General features: G+C 45.9%; 2 protein-coding genes across 9 annotated transcripts in view; one reads left to right on the top strand and one right to left on the bottom strand.

Moving 5' to 3' along the window:
- Positions 1-12276, top strand: part of Rnf19a (ring finger protein 19A, RBR E3 ubiquitin protein ligase) — a 38476-nt gene extending 26200 nt beyond the window's left edge. For all 4 annotated transcript variants that reach the window (XM_005072646.4, XM_013115304.3, XM_013115305.3 and 1 more), the window contains exons 4-10: positions 162-306; positions 1275-1437; positions 5353-5467; positions 6458-6619; positions 7807-8020; positions 9067-9210; positions 10133-12276. In XM_005072646.4, the coding sequence (XP_005072703.1) occupies positions 162-306; positions 1275-1437; positions 5353-5467; positions 6458-6619; positions 7807-8020; positions 9067-9210; positions 10133-10832 (1643 nt within the window). In that variant the 3' untranslated portion in view covers positions 10833-12276. The remainder of the gene's footprint in view (positions 1-161; positions 307-1274; positions 1438-5352; positions 5468-6457; positions 6620-7806; positions 8021-9066; positions 9211-10132) is intronic.
- A 6122-nt stretch (positions 12277-18398) lies between these two features.
- Spag1 (sperm associated antigen 1) overlaps positions 18399-19831 on the bottom strand; it is a 47347-nt gene continuing 45914 nt past the window's right edge. For all 5 annotated transcript variants that reach the window (XM_040730449.1, XM_040730447.1, XM_040730448.1 and 2 more), the window contains 2 exons: positions 19395-19766; positions 18399-19269 (listed from right to left, as the gene is read on the bottom strand). In XM_040730449.1, the coding sequence (XP_040586383.1) occupies positions 19138-19269; positions 19395-19766 (504 nt within the window). In that variant the 3' untranslated portion in view covers positions 18399-19137. The remainder of the gene's footprint in view (positions 19270-19394; positions 19767-19831) is intronic.

The raw sequence follows: 19831 nt of genomic DNA, 5'->3' as shown, positions 1-19831 counted from the left end.
AAATTTTAGTACAAAGTGTATTTCCTCAGAAGGGGAGCAGGAATGATTTTTGTATTAAAAACAGCAGGCTAAAATTGCTGCTTGATTTGTTTGTGCAGTGTTGCAGCTGCTAATCTCCTGGAAACCGTTTGTACACTGTTTTCTTGTCTGTGTGCCCACAGCTGATGACATAAAGCCGTGCCCGCGATGTGCTGCTTATATAATAAAGATGAATGATGGGAGTTGCAATCACATGACCTGCGCTGTCTGTGGCTGTGAGTTTTGTTGGTTGTGTATGAAAGAAATCTCCGATTTACATTATCTAAGGTAAGCTTATGGAAAGAACTGTACACGTATGAATAGACTTTACATCATATATCAGAGATCTTGTTTTGAAAACACTGTCTTAGTTGGGTTTCTATTGCTGTGAAGAGACTCCATGACTGCAGCAACCCTTATAAAGAAGACATTAATTGGGGTGGCTCACCCGCAGTTTCAGGGGTTCAGTGCATTATGATCATGAAGGGAGCATGGCAGCTGCAGGCAGATGTGGTGCTGGAGCTGAGAGTGCGGCATCTTCCAGATGACAGGAAGTCACTGATTGTCACACTGGGTGTAGCTTGAGCAATAGAGACCTCAAAGCTGCCCCACGGTGACACACTTCCTCCAACAAGGCCACGCCTCCTAATAGTGCCCCTCCCTTTGAGGGTCATTCTCTTTCAAATCATCGCACAGTATCAACATAAGTGTTCTTATTCCTGAGATTTATAAGCTATTTATTTAAGTTTGAAAACTGCCAAGTTATACTTAAATAACTTAGAATTAATAACGAGTCAGATAGGAAATAAAGGTTCCTTTGTTTTTACAATGTTATTGTTGAACTTTAGTGCTAATATTTACTATTTTATGCTGTTAATCCAGCTCTTAATTTTCTTATAAATAAATTTTGTCATTTAGGCCCCAAAGTGAATTTATAATGTAATTACGTAATTGTGTGCCTAAAATGGAGATAAAATAAACATACCTTATTTTATATCAGTGTAGTATTCAGAAACTGAGGTTTTGAAGGTCATGGAGAACTATGGATAAATTTTAAATCATAATTAGCAATAGCGTGTTCATGTAACTTAAAGAGGATCTTTCTTGAATCTTTTGTCTTTTAAATGAACCTAAAATACAGAAAGGAAGGGGGTGGTTAAGTGTGAGAGCCATTCCTGTCTATAGCTGTTGCTCTGCTGTGTTGTAGTTAACTTGCTGTACTGTTCCCAACCTTTATTATGTAATTTTCCTCTCAGTCCATCAGGTTGTACTTTTTGGGGGAAGAAACCTTGGAGCCGAAAGAAGAAAATCCTGTGGCAGCTGGGAACACTTGTTGGCGCTCCTGTAGGGATTGCTCTGATAGCCGGCATTGCCATCCCTGCCATGATCATTGGCATTCCTGTGTATGTGGGCCGCAAGGTAACCTTTCTTCTGCGTTGTTGGTGTGTCTTTGCTTTAGTTTTAACACAGAAGTTGGTTTTCGTTCTTCATTATAAATAAAAGTTTTGGGCTGGGGATCTAATTATGTTGGTACATTTTTTTTCCATGGAGGACGTCCTGGATTTGATCCCCAGCACCCCCATAATCTGGTGTGGTGTCCCAGATCTGTAATCTCAACACTCAGGAACTGGAGGCAGAAGGATCACAAGTTCAAAGCCATCTTTGGTACATAGCAAGTTTGAAGCCAGCCCATGTGTCTCAAAAATAGACAAATAAGTAAACTAGCAAGAGTTCCTATTTTACACAGTAAACTCTCAGTTAAAATGGTCACAGTGCCTGGTATAAAGTTTTGAAGGATGATTGGCACTGCTTTCTCTTGGGGTATATCCTTTTAAAGTTATTTCTGTGAGAGCTTTAAGATAGAAATTCATGGCTAAATAATGCATTCCCTTGAGCAAACAGTAATTTGCCAATTCCTTAAATCTTTACTCTTGAGCTCAAAGCTTTCCACCTCCATTATATGACTGCTGTATAAATAGTTAGAGGTTATGACAGTGTTTTGTAAAAATGGGGACACCAGCGTTTGCTAGTTCCTGTCGTCACACATCGTTAGCTAAGCAGGTAACTTGTTTGGAGAGCTAATGGGATAATTTATGAAGGTACTGAGAAGCCTGTTGCCGTCTAAATTAAATTAATTGGATGTCAAGAAAGTATGTGATCCTGACACAGTCAGAACAAAGAGAACAGCTTCTTGTAGGGAATCAGTAGTTGAAGAGGCCAAACCTTAGGGCGGGCGATTTACAGACCTGCATTGGCTTTTGTGGGAGGCGGGCTGGGCGCTGTCTCTGTAAAGTCACTGTGTGGTCCTGGCTAGCCTGGAATCAGAGCAGCATGTTCCCATACCCAGCCGTTGAGTCATGCTACTGTTGGAGCACCTGGGTGTTCTAGCCTAACCCACGTGCTGAGATAGGCGCTCTCTCTCTCTCTCTCTCTCTCTCTCTCTCTCTCTCTCTCTCTCTCTCTCTCTCTCTCTCTCTCTCTCTCTCTCTCTCTCTCTCTCTCTCTCTCTCTCTCTCTCTCTCTCTCCTCTCTCTCTCTCTCTCTCTCTCTCTCTCTCTCTCTCTCTCCTCTCTCCTCTCTCTCTCTCTCTCTCTCCTCTCTCCTCTCTCCTCTCTCCTCTCTCTCTCCTCTCTCCTCTCTCTCTCTACATTTCTTTAATCCCAGCACTGGGGAGGCAGAGACAGCCTGTTCTACAGATGAGGGGGCCACACAAAGAAACTGGAAAATTTAAAAAAAGGAAAGAAAGAAAAGAAAAGATAAAGCCACTGGGGCATTTTCTTGATTAAAGATTGCTATAGGAGGCCCAGCCCATTGAGCGTGGTGCCACCACGGGTAGGTGGTCCTGGGTTGTGTAAGAAAGCAGGGCTCCTCCAAGGAGTGGCTTCAGTTCCTTCCTCCAGTTCCTGTCCTGACTTCCATCACCCACTATAATGAGAACGCTAAACCAAATAAACCCGTTGTTGGCAAGCTGGTTTTGGTCATGATGTTTGTTTGCTCTAATCACAGCAACAGTCTTATATTGGAGATACCGTTCTCTTTGTAGTGCTGGGCATCAAGCCAGGCCCTTGCACGTGCTGTGGAAGTGTCCCTCCACCAGCTGTTTTGTTTTTGTGCTGTCTGCTCTCACGTAGAGCCTCCTGCGAGTTAGTTAAGTACCTACCAAGAAGCTACATGCCTTTCTATCACAACTAATTAAAACAATGTTTCTGGTTTTAGATGGCATTTTCAGGGCTAGAGGATGTGGCTCGGCAGTTAGCAGTAGGTGATGCTGCTCTTGCAAAGGCTGAGTTTGACCCAGCACCTACACGGCAGCTAGCAACTGTCTGAGCTCTAGTTAGTTCTAGACCAGCGGCTCTCAACCTTCCTAACACTGCTACCCTTAAACAGTTCCTCAGGCTGTGGTGACCCCCAACCGTAAAATTACTTTTGTTGCTACTTCCCAACTGTAATTTTGTTACTGTTAGGAACTGCGATGTAAAAATCTGTGTTTTCCAATGGTCCTAGGCGACCCCTGTGAAAGCGTCATTCCACCATAAAGGGGTCATGGCCCCCAAACTGAGAACCACCGCTGCAGGTGATCTGGTGCTGTCTTCTGGCCTCTGCAAGCACCGGGCACACTGTACACAGGCATACATGCAGGCAAACACTCATGGCCATGAAATAAACACAGGTGTGTCTGGGAGAGGATCGTTCTTAGCTGAGAAACACAACTGAAGGACACAAAGGGAGGCAGGCGGACTCAGCCTAAGCATTGTCTAACAGCAGCTGCCATCAGCACAGCATGGGCTTCCTCTCAAGTTGGTGCTTTCCCCAGGACTGGGTGCCCAACAGCCTAGACAGAAATCTGCGAGGGACTTCATATACAGAGCTCATTGACCTGGGCCCAAATCCCTTTCTAAACCGTTGTGTCAGGCTGGCAGGACGGTTCAGAGGGTGACAGTCTTTGCGGTCAAACCTGAGTGTGACCTTGGAACAACACAGTGAAAGCAGAAACCAATTCCAGCAAGCCATCCTCTGACCTCTGTCCATGTACTCACACACCTACCATAAGAAAGTAAATGACGCCGGGCGGTGGTGGCGCACGCCTTTAATCCCAGCACTCGGGAGGCAGAGGCAGGCGGATCTCTGTAAGTTCGAGGCCAGCCTGGTCTACAGAGCGAGTTCCAGGACAGCCTCCAAAGCCACAGAGAAACCCTGTCTCGAAAAACCAAAAAAAAAAAAAAAAAAAAAAAAAGTAAATGAAAACCTCACTATTCACCACATGGATTAGAGGCTAGAATACCTAGTGTATGTATATATATATGTATGTATGTGTGTGTATGTATGTGTGTATACATGCATATATGTGTATGTATATATGTGTATATGCATACATATATGTGTGTGCATGTGTATGTATATGTGTGTGCATATATGTATATACATACATCTATATGTGGTCCTGTCTCAGAGAGAGAGAGAGAGAGAAGGGGTGGGGTGGGAGCAGAGGTTGACAGAGGGTTGATTCCCTTGGTTCCCATGGCAGCCTGTCCTCCCAGATCAACCCTGCGTATGTGTAAACTTGGCTCTGCGTTTCACGTTAAAGACTAGACTAGCCATGTGGTTTGGAGGCTGCTCGGGGGATGTCCTCAGACGGAGGGAAGATGCCCTTCCTCAGTTTGGAGGCTCTCAGGGGATGTCCTCAGACGGAGGGAGATGGCTCTTGCAGGGTCCAAGAACAAAGCTACTAAACTGCTTCCCAGTTTCACTGAATAACTCATAAGCTATTTTCTGGCAATGATTTTATTTATTAATGTGGATTGTACAATGATGCTAAGTGGATGTAACTCCTATCCTGTGGTAACCACTGTTTTTCTTTGTCTTTACCTCTTTAAACTGATTTTGAGTCATCTGTTAATAATTTTCTGTCATGAAAAGGTGTCTGAAAAAAAGTTGTACTTAAGTGATATTTGTTTCACACACCGCCTTTTTAGAGACTCAGCTTTTAGGAGACAAAAAGGCTGTGGAACCCTCTCCTGAGGCTGGTTCAGGGAGTCTTATTTAGAAAGAAGCCTGTGGAACTCTAGTGTTGTTTCTGAGATGGAGTCTCATGGCGTGGGCCAGCTTTGAACTAGAGGTGTACACAAGGGTAACGTTGAGCTTGTGACACAAGCTCCATCTCCTGAGCCACTGCCCCTCCTGTAAACAGGTCTGTAGGAAGGAGCAGTTGTGACACTGTGGTGACCTGGAATTGTGTGAGAAATCCTTCAGTTCTCTTGCATATGTAGGACTGTTTCATCTAAACCAAATATGTAATGTTTCTTCTCTAAACTTGCATTCCCATTTAAATCTAAGATTCATAATCGCTATGAAGGCAAAGATGTTTCAAAACACAAGCGGAATCTGGCCATAGCAGGTGGTGTGACGCTGTCTGTAATTGTCTCTCCAGTGGTAGCTGCAGTGACTGTAGGTAAGAGCACGCTTTGAAACATCGTCTCAGATCTCGGGAAATGCACACAAAAGTGTTTGCTATCATGTTGCTAAGAGGATTGCTGTTAAAATGAAGGGTAGTTTAAGTAGAACGTGCAGGAGGTTTCTCAAGTAACTTCCATTAAAGTGCTGTTGACTGCCGGGCGGTGGTGGTGCACGCCTTTAATCCCAGCACTCGGGAGGCAGAGGCAGGAGGATCTCTGTGAGTTCCAGGCCAGCCTGGTCTACAGAGTGCGGGTTCCAGGACAGCCTCCAAAACAATACAGAGAAACCCTGTCTCAAAAAACAAAATAAAGTGCTGTTGACTCAAGAACCTGGTTTTAAGGCTGGGACTATAGCTCTATGGTACAGCCTTGCCTCAGACATACAATTAACCCAAGAACCTGTTGTTAGGATGGCTGATTGTAACCTGTAGTCTTCCCACCAGCTGCACGTGTCCCGCCGCTGTCTCTGCTCCCAAATAACACACGAGACACTGTATTAATTATGAAGCTGTTGGCTATTTGCTATGGTTTTTTTATTGGCTAGCTCTGACATAACTATTAACCCATAACTGCTAATCTGGGTATTTCTGCATGGTCTTCTCTTACCGGAGAAAGGGTCCAGACTCTGGCGTCCTATATTGTGACTGACTGTGTCTCTGATTCCCAGAATCTTCCTCAACTCCTAGTCCCACCTAGCTTGCTTCCCTATTTGCCAACAGTGCTTTATTCAACCACCAATAAGATAAAGATATACATAGAAGGACGTCCCCCATCAGCTGATGAACAGCTCCTCCCTCCAGTAGGGCACAGAGGCTTGCACTTTCAAAGTTCACAAAGTCTGTCTTTCCCTCCGTGGTACCTGAGGGCTGCTTGGGAACGTTGCATTTGCTTGTGTCTCAGCCAAACCCTTGTCCTGAGAAGACCCACACCTCATACTCCTGGGATTCAGTTTCTGGTCTCTAATGTGCGATTCAATTCCCTTTCAGGCATTGGTGTTCCCATTATGTTAGCTTATGTTTATGGTGTTGTCCCAATCTCCCTCTGCCGAAGTGGGGGTTGTGGAGTTTCAGCAGGCAACGGGAAAGGAGTCAGAATTGAGTTTGATGATGAAAACGACATCAATGTTGGTGGAGCTAACACAGCTATAGGTGAGTCCTTTAAACAAGGAGATGTGTGTATTGATGTCCACTGCCTTGTGTGTTCATACCGCTCACACCTCTCCCTCCCTCCCTCCTCTGCTCTGTCTTCTCTTCCTCTCTGAGACGGGGTCTCACTGGAGCCTTGGCTGGCCTGAACTTCGGTGTGTAGATCAGGCTCGCTCTGCCTCAGATGTGGCGGGATTAGAGGTGAATGTCTGACAGCCTTGTAGTGTTCACCCAGAAGCACAGCGCTATGAAGAAGGCGCTATGAAGAGCAGACGCGTGTGTGAGAGAGGGAGAGGTGTGGGCGCTCGCCTCTTACTGAGAGTACACTTAGGAGTTAGAACGTTTCACAGTGGTTCACTCGATGCGTTATGAAGTAGTATAAACAGGATGTGAAGAGCGGTACAGTTAACAAGATTACAAATGACCAATAAATCAAAAACCTCTTCTGTATCATTCAAAGAAATACAAATCAGAACTGTAGTGGGCAGAGATCTCCAAGACTGAAGGCTTCCTTTACACACTGCCAGTAGAAGCATCAAGGGGTCAGCTTGCTTAAATAGTGCTCGTCCTATACCCAGCTGTTCTCGTCACCTGTGTCTAAGTATGAAGCCCTTTGGTGCCCTCTCTGTACCTTCCAAGGAATCTCGTTTGTCTCTGGGGAGCGAGCTGTCCGGTCCTTACATCTGACTGTCCTTCACCCCCTCTCCTTGAAGGTGACAGTTAATGCTCTGCTTTCTGGGCTTTCAGACTTGTGCTTACCTCTGCCTGGAATACTCTTCTTTAGAGTAATCTTGTGCCTCTCTTGTTCGCTGCCTTTGAATCTCTTACAGGGTGGCCTTATGGAGGCCTTCCTTGGTCGTGTTACAAGGCAGTGTCCAGGGATGGCGTATGCACTGTTGTCACTCCCCCTGTCCTTCACCTCTGCTGTGTTTTTCTCGTCGCTTTTGTCACACAACTGACTATGTAATAGAACTCAAACACTGTCATAAGTAAGCGCCTTTCTTCTGGACTTAATGACCATCTGAAATTTAGGGCCAGTCTCAGATTGAGCAGTACACCCTGAAATGGCTCTCTTTATGCCTAACCACGAGTGCGATGTGTACTTTGAGTGATCTGAAATCATGTAGGAGTTTAAGGCAAGAAAATGAGTAATCATTCTCACTTCAATTCTGGAATTACTTTACATTTAGATACAACATCAGTTGCAGAAGCCAGGCACAACCCGAGCATAGGAGAGGGGAGTGTTGGTGGGCTGACTGGCAGCTTGAGCGCAAGCGGAAGCCACATGGACCGCATAGGCACCATCAGAGACAACCTGAGTGAAACGGCCAGCACCATGGCACTAGCTGGAGCTAGTATAACGGGAAGTCTGTCGGGAAGTGCCATGGTAAATTGTTTCAACAGGTAAGAAAGAGCTGTTTGTTTCGGTTGGTTAAATACACGACATTAACTAGATGAAAACCTGAGTGCAAAGCATGATCATTACCCTAAGGTTAAAAAGTGCCATGTTTGGTACCTGTGTTGGATTAAAAACTAAGTCCTGAGAAATAACCCTGCACTTGATGAAGTTGATCTGACAGAGGCCGCTGACTCCACGTTTGTGCACACCGAAGTAAAGGCCAGCGTAGCCTCGCCCTTGCCTGTTCACTGATAACCACAGAGATGAGGAGGAGAAGTTGCATTTATCTTACCGTGCCTCGTTTTTCTTATTCACTTTTCTGGGTGTTAGCTTTTTTATGTGGAGGAGGGTAGATGAGTTAAAAGTCATAGTTATCTTAGGTAGTTGGACAGAAATGACATTGTAGTAGTATACATTGTTACCTCTTATTACAAAGTCAGATGGTCAGATGTGGGCAGGAGTTGTTTAGTAGAAAGCTTTTTAGTATTATTTGTACTTGGTGTGATCTAATATCCTTTCTGAAATCATGTAGGAGTCTAAGGCAGGAAAATGAGTCATCATTCTCACTTCATTTCTGGAATTACTTTACAACTTCAGTAGCAGAAGCCAGGCACAGCCCGAGCCTAGGAAGTGTTGGTGGTCTGATGGCAGTGGAATGCCAGCCCTGGCTAGCCTGGGACTCACCGGGTGGTGACCAGCCTGCCCCTGTCTCTGAGATTAAAGATATTTGCTACACACCTAGTTATGTTTATTGATTAATACATTCTGACTTTGTATTTCATACTGAAGCATGACAAAGGACTGCATCCTAGTGAAAATAAGTGGAGATCATTCAGATTTGTTTCGTGTTGTTTTTCCTTTGGGTAATGTTCTCTTGGGTGTGGTCAGCACCCACAGTATAGTCTGGATAATAAAATAAGTAGGAACTGAAAAAAGATAGTGTCTAAAGTAAATTTTCATTACTGAAGTTTTAACTGAATTATTTAAAGGTATGTGTACTATGATTGCTGAACTATAATGATTGGAGGTGTGTGTGATGCCCTCCTTTAAGGTTGGAGATACAGGCGGATGTACAGAAGGAACGGTACAGTCTGAGTGGAGAATCTGGCACAGTGAGCTTGGGGACAGTCAGTGACAGTGCCAGCACCAAAGCAATGGCGGGATCCATTCTGAACTCCTACATCCCTCTGGACAGGTGAGGAAGACCCTCCCGTAAGAATAGAGTGTTTGTAAGTTCACGTACAAGGAATTGTCCCACCCACTGGGCACAGTCTCCAAGAAAGCAGTGAGGTGCTCAAAGGAGCGCACCAATGTAGGTGGGAAGCCCGTCTGTGGTTGCTAAGAGCTGGGAACTGACTTCTAATTAGTATAGTGAGTGATGATGGTGAGGGATGAAAAATGCTCTCAAGTTAGGTGATGTGACGGCCCAGAGCAGAAAAGCATCAGTGTCCCTGCTGCTGTCTCAAAGCATGAAGCATTGAGAGGCTGGAGAGAAGAAGGCTCAGTAGTTGAGTACTTGTTCCTTGTCTAGAAGACCTGGGTTTAGTCTGTATGCACATTAATTGGGTGGCTCATATTTACCTGTAACTCCAGTTTTCTGGGGCATCTGTTGCCCTCTTGTGGCCTCTGCTGGCACCTGCTCATACATACACTCAGGCACAAACAAATACGCATAAAATAGTAAACCTTTTTTTAAAAAATAGAAACATTAAGGCCGTCTTCTTGGGCTGTTCATGGTGGCGCATGCCTTTAATCCCAGTGCTCAGGAGGCAGAGACAAGCAGATCTCTGAGTTCAAGGACAGCCAGGGCTACATATAAAAATAACAATAACAACAAAAAAGGCACAAAGGCAGTCTTGGCTGTCCTGGAACTCACCCTGCAGACGATGCTTGACCTCTCATTCACAGAGGTCCTCTTGCCTCTGTCTCCCCAGTGCTGACATTGAAGGTGCGCGCCATGGGTGCCTGGCAAAGGCAGCCCTCTTGTGTGTAGTTTCATGTTGGTAGAATATAACCTGCACTAAAACGTTCCAGCAAGCTTCTTTGTGTAGGCTCTGTGTTTTCATAGGAAGCCCTTGTCCTGTGAAATAGTGTGGTCTCTGTCACTCCCATTTCAGAGAAGGAAACAGCATGGAGGTGCAGGTGGACATCGAGTCGAAGCCATTCAAGTTCCGGCACAACAGCGGGAGCAGCAGCGTGGAAGATGGCGGTGCTGCCCGCAGCCACACCGCTGCTTCCTCCAGCGGCTTGCCCGACGGTAAGTCTGGTGCCACCAAGTGGCCCAAAGAAGCAACAGCAGGAAAAAAGTCAAAAAGCGGGAAACTGAGGAAGAAGGGTACCATGAAGATAAATGAGACCAGAGAGGACATGGACGCCCAGCTGTTGGAGCCGCAGAGCAGGAACTCGAGCGAGTCTGAGGCCCCGTCCCTCAGTGACAGTGTGCCCTCTGTCGCCGACTCCCACTCCAGCCACTTCTCCGAGTTCAGCTGCTCGGACTTAGAAAGCATGAGAACATCGTGCAGTCACGGCTCCAGTGATTGTCATACCCGCTTCGCGACTGTGAACACCCTTCCTGAGGTAGAAAATGACCGTCTGGAGAATTCACCACATCAGTGTAGCAGCGCTCTGCTTTCCAAACCTGCCTCTGGCTCTGAAGGGCCGCAGCCGAACCCGGCTGCGGAGGAGCGCGGCGCCAGCAGGAGCGGGCTGCAGCCCAGTGGTGACGTGTGCTCTGGTGACACTCTGAAAGAAGCCAACAACAATCGCCCCCCGCATCAGACCCTCGCCTTGAAAGTCGCTGTCCAGACTGAAATTTAGGCCCGCGATGCTGCAGAGCAATAACCACTCATCCACCTGTTAGGAGCTGGTTGAGCCATGTGAGACTGTTAAGTTTAAGTTACCAGCAAAAGCCAGGTTTCATAATCATAATGCAAACACCTCCTGTATGTTTAGGCGAGCGCTGTTTCTTGTGGATGTTAATCACCAGATTAGGAGATGAGGCTTTAAAAGTGCATCATGAGAACAGTAACTTAAGAAACAAGCGTGTTTTGTGTTCTCGTCACAGAACATTGCTTGATGCACATACCTGTGTATTTAGATAGAAATTTGGCTTAATTTATAATCATATGATACTAATGCTGTTCTGCTGCATTCTTAAGGAAAATCGAGGCTTGGGGTAAGTGGTTAGTGACATTTTATTGAAACCACTAAGGGATGGTGTTTAGAAGAACTTGGCAGGTTTCTCAGTGTATGATCCTCTTTGCAACATTTCTCTTCATAACTGAGCTTAAATTTCATTTCTTTCTTCACATGCGATGTGGACATAAAGCTTAATGCAGCCCATGGGTAACCATTTGGATACTTAGACACTTGAGCAAGAGTGTGGCAGTCTTTGCACAACTTTGAGCTAGAAATACTTGGTACTGTTACATATCTTGTGTATTGTTGATGCCATTTTAAAAGAAAAGGGTAAAAGTAGGTAACTAAGTGTACGGACAACAATAAACAAAAATAAAACTGCAGAATGCAATCCCATTAGGACACAAGTGTCACAAAGTCACCTTTCACTAAAGGGAATTGGTGACCTTTGATTCTTGGTGCCTTTGGGAGAGACTGGGTTTTACAAGCCGAGTTATTTGAGGATTTTGCTGTATCATTTCCCATAAAGTCTTCTCTATAGAAAATACAGGAAATAGATAAACATGAATGTGATTATTAACTATGCTGAAAAAGTATTCGCCTACCAAAGACACACTCAGGCTTTAGTAAATTTAATGTTACATAACCTCAATTTGTAAGGTGTGTATCTTTTCAAACCATGAAATCAAAGCGATGCAGAGCTTGCACCAAGCTTAACACAAAAGGTCTATGGCTTTGTTTCCTTTTGCTTTTGTTTATGGCGGATATTAAGCTGCCACAAGCAGAAGTCGGCCCAAACGCTGCCGGTACCGTTAACTCCCACATAACTCTCCTGCAGACCGGCTCATGGCCGTCAGACACCCCACCTTAGGGTTTCTTTCAAGTGTTACCATTATGGTGCTACTGAGCATTTTCTTTTGGTAAAAAAGGAAAATGTCCCGGGCTGCAGTCTCTTACCGTCATTTTCCTCACGGCGTCCATTAATTTTGCTTCTATAACACTAGTGCCAGTTATTTTATTTGATAATGCTTATTATGATATTTGTACATTTGTTTGCATTCCAGTTTTGTTCAGTAATGAGTGTGTAAACAGCATACATGAAATAAATGTAAATACTAATGAATTTGGTGTGTGCACAGAGACTTTTCCAAGAACACGATACTCACTTGGCTGTATTAGTGGGAGTTCTCTAGAGGGACAGAAATGATAGGGCGAATCTGTATGTATGTAGAGAGAAGATTTATTGTGGCTCACAGGCTGTGATTCAGCTTGTCCAACAATGGCTGTCTACCAACAGAAAGTCCAAGAATCCAGGAGCTGTTCGGTTTCACTGGTCTTAAGTATACACCAGAATCCCAAAGAAGTAGACCGTGAGCCGCTATAGGAATGGACTTGGTGAATCTGGTAAAAGCGAGAAGGGATTGGGAAAGCCGGGCACTCGGAAGGACCCAGAGGCGGCGGCATCATGGGAGATGCTGTGCATCCCTTTTGTCTTGCCCCTCTTGTGAGGAGAGCCGCACTGCAGCCCGGCTTGTGTTAACCCCACCGCCACAATTTAAAGCCAATAACTGGCCAGCTGGATGGAATGCCCAGGTCCATCCCAGGGTTCCCAGAAATGCTGACGTGTTTTTTTTTTTGTTGTTGTTGTTGTTGTTTTTTTGTTTGGTTTTTCGAGACAGGGTTTCTCTGTATTGTTTTGGAGGCTGTCCTGGAACTCACTCTGTAGCCCATGTTGGCCTCGAACTCACAGAGATCCGCCTGCCTCTGCCTCCCGAGTGCTGGGATTAAAGGCGTGCGCCACCAACGCCCAGCCGAAATGCTGACGTTTTGCTGAGGCTTACAAAGGCAAACACACAAGGTATGTATTTCGCATCAGGTCCAGGCAGGGCAAGCATGTACCCTGATGTATCTCCTGCCTTCATCCAGTCATGGCAAGTGCACACCCTGACTTGCCTCCTCCCCACATACCTCCCACCAAACGTGATGAAGTCCACCCAGTATAGGTGGGCCAGACAAACACAGGCCAAACGGGAACTTAGGTCTGCTTCTTTTTAAACTTCATACGTCTGTGTGAGGGTGCGTGGTCCCTCGGAACTGGTTGCAGCAGTGAGCTGCCGTGTGGGTGCTGTGAGCTGCCGTCTCTTCAGCCCGGGGACTTGGTCTTCACTGTCGTCATCGCAGACAGAACCCTTAACCTGCGAGGCATGTTCCTCCTGGTTTGGCCTCATCCTTGCTTCCTCCTTTTTTACTCACTCCTGGGCCCCAGCCCACGAAGACCCACAGTGAAGGTGGGTCTCCACACTGGTCACCCTGATGTATTAGTCCCTCACGGCGTACCCAAAAGCCTGTCTCCCGGGAGGATTCCTGGGAAGGGTCTCAGATTGACATCAACGCAGACCTTGCTGGGATAGCTTCAAAAGTGCCTGTGTCTCCAGCTCTGGATGGGATTAATTCATGTAGGACGGTAAACTTAAGGGACCAAATCTGATTCCTCCAGGGTTCCATGGAAAACCAGCGCTAACTCACTGAGGTATTTCTGAGTTATTGTTTTATGTAAGGGAGTGTTTTGCCTGCAGGTGTGTCTGTGTACCATGTCCATACAGTGCTGTCAGAGGCCAGAAGAGGGTGTCCCCCCCCCCAGGACTGCAGTTACAGGTGGGCTGGTTTTTATTTTTTGATTTTTGGTTGGTTGGTTGATTTGGGTTTTGTTTTGTTGAGATTTGTCTGTATTTCCTTATTGCTCTGTTGTCTTTCTTCTGCAAACTTGCTTAGTGAGTACTCGTGTTTTGCTCCTTAAAAGGGGCCCCAGGAGTGGACTTGGGGCTGCTCTCTTTATCCCGACTTAGCATTTGTGCGCCCCAAGAAGACCAAGCTCACTTCAAAGTTGGCTGAAGGTTGTGGTGGTGGCCTTCCTCTCACCCGGTGGGATGGACACTGCAAGCTGTGGTTGCTGCGGGTTGAACCAGGCCCTCTGGAAGAGCAGCCAGTGCTCTGAGCCACTTAGCATTGCTCCAGCCCCTGAAGAATCATTTTTAAAACCGTACCTCTTGAGGACCAGGACAAAGTACAAAGATCACAATAGCATGCCTTATAGTTGGTTACATAGACTGCTGTGTTAGCAGGATTCTCTGAATGTTCAGTTTTTCAGCTTCAGAGCACAAAATCAGCTTGTGTTAAATTTGCTTATCAGTCTTTTGGTTAGTTTGTTTGAGACAGGGTTTTTCTGTGTAGCCCAGGCTGTCCTGGAACTCGCTCTGTAGACCAGGCTGGTCTCGAACTCACAGAGATCCACCTGCCTCTGCCTCCCGAGTGCTGGGATTGAAGGCGTGCGCCACCACCCCCAGATCATAAATTGCCAGTCTCATTTGTGCTGGAAATTGGGATAATTTATAAATATGTGGAGCATGATGTATTATCTAGGTAGAGACTTGGATCACTAAAGGTCAAAGTTTGTGTTAAAAGCTGCTCTGCTTCCTACACGACATGATCCAAACGAGAAGTCAATCCTTCTTCACCTTTCTGTTTCCTTTCCTGCTCCAGGAGAACATTTACTTATATGGTTCTTTCATTACCCCTGTCTTACATCGCCCTCGTTTAGGTGAATCATTGCCAATAGTGCTAGATCTTGAGTGACACAGACGGAGTTCCGTTCTATTCATAGCCATTGGTTAGTAGGTAAATAAAACTGCGTACACGTCCTTCAGAGTTCAGACGGGACCTGCGGACAGAAACTGATCAGTTAGTGAGTAGGGCATCGAGAGGTAGATCTTAAGACTGGAAGTGGGTGTCTTATAGGTAGGCAAGTCTTGTTTCTCTTGAAATGTTTTGACTATTGTTGGCATTTTACATTTCCATAAGCAGGTTGGGACTGTCAAGTTCTGCCTGCTCTGACGGGGTCTGCGTGGAGCCTGCAGCTGTCTGTAATGGCCTCGCTGTTTGCAGGTACCGCTGTTAGTGTTACCTTTTAAAAGGGCATTTCCTGTTTGTAACTCACGGTAGAGAAAAACACCTGGTTCTTGAATAATTTTGTTTGAGGAACCTCATTCTTTCATTCTAATAGTTCCGAGATCCCTCGGGAAATTCGCATATAAATTGTGAATATTTTTATTTTAAGAACCTCAGTAGCCTGGGAGCCTTGTGTTGCTGTTTATTGAGTTGTGGGGTTTCATATATTAGATGTCTGTGACCTTCACACCTTCTAGCCATGAGCAAAGTCTTCCTCAGGTTGTATTTACAGTCTTAGTTTTGTTTTTATTTAGGTATTAGTGTTTTTAGAGATAGGATCTCACTATGTAGCTTTGGCTGGCCTGGAACTCACTCTGTAGACCAGGCTGGCTCCAACTCACAGATCCACCTGCCTCTGCCTCCAGTGCGCCACCACGCCCTTCCCTATAATCCTAGGGTTTTTTTATTGTTTCAAACATACTGTTGATTTTTATAATTGATTTTCACCCATACAACATAGTCATACCTATAACTTTTTACAGATATTTAAGATTTTTATTACGCTTTTCAGACATAGTTATCTACGTGGAGACGGCCTTACCTCCTCCTTTGTATTCTGGACGCCTTTAGTAAACTCGTTTGGTGTTTGGCCAGTTGGGATGGACTTCAGCCTCCAACACAGTGTGAGACAGGAGTGTAAGAGTGGACAGCGTGCATTACTTTTAATCACAGGTGTCTGCCCTTCCACTTAACTTGTATTCATCTTCTCAGTAAATCCCAAAAGGCTCAAACAGCTGGCCTTTTAGAAGTGGTGACAGAATCCTAGGGGTTTACCTCATTTTCGACTACCTAGGCAGCTTGCTCTCTCTCCCTCCATATATATACACACACACACACACACACATATATAATTTACTTTTTTTCCTCCCTTTTTTTTGAAAATTGAGATACAGTCCATCTTTTTATTTTTTATTGCATTTTTTTTTTAGAAAAGAGCTTGCTTCACGTGTCAATCCCAGCTCCCTCTGAAATACCTTTTAAAGCATATGATTCATTAGTTTTACTCCATTCAAAGGGTTTGTACAACCAAATCACTAACTTTAGAACAATTTCATCACCGGTTATCAGCCCCCCTTGCTTTTTCTTAGCTCCTGCCAAGCACAGACTTGCCTTCAGTCTCTGCATCTGTCCATGTGGACATTTCGTCTGTGCAGACTCCTGAGGTTTACCTGCCTTTGACTCCACGCCTCGCCGGCAACATGGTTCCAGCATGCCTCTTATGACTACATAGCATCCTCTGGTGTGGCCTAACATTTGTTCACATGTTCAGTGGATGGCAGACAATTCAGTGGTACCTGCTTTTTTACTATAATGATAATGTTCCTATCCATTTTTATGAGCTCTCATATGAGCATATATTTTGTTTTCTTCGACTTGGGTGTTTTAAGTTTGTGGGAAACTGACAGTCCACCGTCTGCTCCCAGCAGCACTGCATGAACGCAGGTCCACATTTGCAGCACTTTCCTCTTTTTTTATTGGCATCCTAGTAAACACTTGTGTAGCACAGGGTGGTCTGGGCTGAAACTCCACCAGCTGAATAAGCTCCCCACACGTCACTCAGTTGTAGGAAGTAGTCATCCCTATTACACAGACTGAAGTGCTGACCTGATAGAGACAAAGTGACATTGAGGATTGAAATGTGTTTAAGGAAAGGTAGATGGTCAAGCTGCTTTGTGCGCCAGTCACATGTGCGGTACAGGGATGGCTGTTGTCACTGCAGTGACACTGAAACTCCGCATCAAAACAATGTAATCCTCTGCCGGGCGTCGGTGCACGCCTTTAATCCCAGCCCTCGGGAGGCAGAGGCAGGCGGATCTCTGTGAGTTCGAGGCCAGCCTGGTCTACAAAGTGAGTTCCAGGACAGCCTCCAAAACAGTACAGAGAAACCCTGTCTCAAAAAACAAACCAATTTAATCCTTCTCAGGTATCTTTTAAAGATTTTATTATACCTACAGTGTTCTGGCCCTGCAGGCCAGAAGAGGGCACCAGATCTCATTACAGGTGGCTGTGAGCCACCATGTGGGTGCTGGGAATTGAACTCATGACCTCTGGGAGAGCAGCCAGCGCTCTTAACCTCTGAGCCGTCTCTCCAGCCCTTTCTCAGGTATTTCTCATGGACTTAGCTTAGTGTTTACACCATTGTCCCTTAAACACCCCATTGGCACTTATTCTACTAGAGAGCCTTATATTTGATGTCATTGTGTTTCTCCAGATTGTCAGATCGTTTAGGGTTATCACCATGGTGCTGTATTCCGGGGTTCACAGTTTTAGTTCCCCTCTGTATCAGTTGGTTACTTCACACGTGGCCTCTCAGCCAGCTGTCTCAGGGTGTACAAGAGCTACTCTGGAGTGCGCCATTGGTTCCTGCATGACTGCAGGCACTCCACAGGACTGCATCCAGGAGGGGGCGCCAGAGCTCCAGCCAGCCACTTGTCTGGAGAGTGAGTATATCCCATGTAATAGCACGTTCAGAGCACTCATGGAGGTGGATGTTCTTATCCTCTTCCAGTAACATGGGTAAAAGCAGTTGCCATCCATCCCCGATGAGTGTACACCATCAGCAGGATGTACTGGAACTAGGTAAGTTATCTGTGACGTCAGTACACGATACAGTCTTTTTTGTTTTTTTTTTTTTTTGTTTTTTGGTTTTACGAGATGGGTTCTCTGTATTGTTTTCGAGGCTGTCGGTCGAGCCCAGCCTCGAACTCACAGAGATCCGTCTGCCTCTGCTTCCCGAGTGCTGGGATTAAAGGTGTGCGCCACCACCGCCCGGCACGATACAGTCTTACGAGACTGCCATCATGTGTGTATGTATAACGATCCATCGTCTACCATTATGAAAACACGTATGTAAGGACTAGAGAACCGATTACAGTGGGTGTAAGTAAAAGCAGAGAACTGTTTGAGGAAGAGAAATGGCAGAGTTTGAAAGGTACCATGTACCCACGATGAGTCTTGCGGACTCCTGAAAAAGCATGCCCATGCAATATAGGAGTAAATGACAGTGCGGCGATCGGGACCTGGAGTGGAGGCTGGCGATGGCCGTTTTTGCCCAGGGCTCACTCACCAGGAGGCTCACATCTCTCACTCCAGTCCTCTCTGCTGGCCTCCGTCCTGCGTGGATGAGGCAGGTACACATGCAGACACCCAGTCAATACATTAATACTAAACACACCTTTTTAAAGGCCTGGATGCTTATGACACAGCAAATACCTTTAGCCCAGAAAAAGGGACAACCAGTGACTTTATATACATTTCCCCTTTACTGTAAAAAGTACTCAAAGCAGAAGACAATTACAGGCTGAGTATAGTCTTACTACTTACAGGTCACATATGAGGAAAGTCACATAGTAAAAATGATTGGACGTTTCGGTAATTTTTATTAGGCATGTTTGTTTTCATATTAGAAAAAATAAGTTCCTTGTGTCTCTAAACTAGTAATGGTCTTGTAGACGTAAGTGTTGTCATTTCAACTGACAATAAGCCACTCTGCTAACGTGGATTTTATGCATATCTGAGGGAGATAGACGGTGATGCAGTCATGAAAAGTTAACATTCACTTTTAAAGATAGGAATGAATGTCTTCAGTTCGTGTCTGAAAGGACTAGAAATTAGAATGCAATTTGCCAAGTTCCGAATGTAGCTATTAAATATAAAGGTGCTGGCTCTAGAACAGAATATTTACAACAAAAACTGGATTGTGCCAGGTGGTGGTGGTGCACACCTTTAATTCCAGCACTCGGAAGGGAAAGGCAGGCGGATCTCTGAGTTCGAGGCTGGGCTGGACTGACAGCCTCAAACAATACAGAGAAACCCTGTTTCGTAAAAAACTGGATTGTAATATATATATGTGTGTGTATTCTGTATATAAAAATAAGTACAACGTCCAACAGTGCAAACACAGATCCTTCTGAGTGTAGCCTCCCCTGCTGCTCTATGGCAGTGCGGTCTGGGAGCGTCGGGAACGCGGCAGCCGGTGTTAAAGCTCATACTCCCTTCTTAGGGCCTGCACATCCTCCGCAGTAAAACCGTCGGTTGGCGCCTGTGCTAGGCTGTCAAGCAGCTGGGCCATCTGCTCCTTTTGGCTTTTGTTAATTAGTGTCAGGGTCATCTGGAAGGGGGGACAACCCGGTGTTCCGGTGTGGCAGGAACACCGTAACGGTCGGGTGAGCACAAGCAAAGAGTCAGAGGCCCCAAAGCGCAGGCTCCTCCCAGGCCAGGCGTGTGGCTGCCTACCTTAAACCTCTGTGCTTTGCTCAAGGACCAGAGATGCTCGTACGCCAGCGAGGGGTCCTTGACCGCGAGGTGACTATGCAGGGACTGGACGAGGAGGAAGAGCATGTCCCCTTCCAGTCTGTTGCTTAGCAACACTGGCAGGTCTCTGGGTGCAGTGACGGCCAGCAGCTGTGCACAGGCCTCTGCATCTTTCCTGGTGCAGATGGTGTTTAGGACCTGTCCAAACTCATAGGCGCTGCTGGGCCGGGAGACCGCGAGTCTCTGGGAGCATTCTGCAGACCCTCCTCCATGACCAGCTACCCCCTCGGCAGGCGGGGAGGCTGCAGCGGCCTCTGCAGCTGTCTCGAGCTCCTCCTCACTGCTTTCATTCACCTTAGGAAATTCACAATAGAAAATTATACCCCATCATGGCACTGAACACCAGTCATACATCACAA

The sequence above is a fragment of the Mesocricetus auratus genome, unplaced genomic scaffold (genome assembly GCF_017639785.1).
Source record: "Mesocricetus auratus isolate SY011 unplaced genomic scaffold, BCM_Maur_2.0 Super-Scaffold_100023, whole genome shotgun sequence".
NCBI classification, from domain to species: Eukaryota; Metazoa; Chordata; class Mammalia; order Rodentia; family Cricetidae; genus Mesocricetus; species Mesocricetus auratus.
This window is presented reverse-complemented; position numbering and strand designations above follow the sequence as displayed.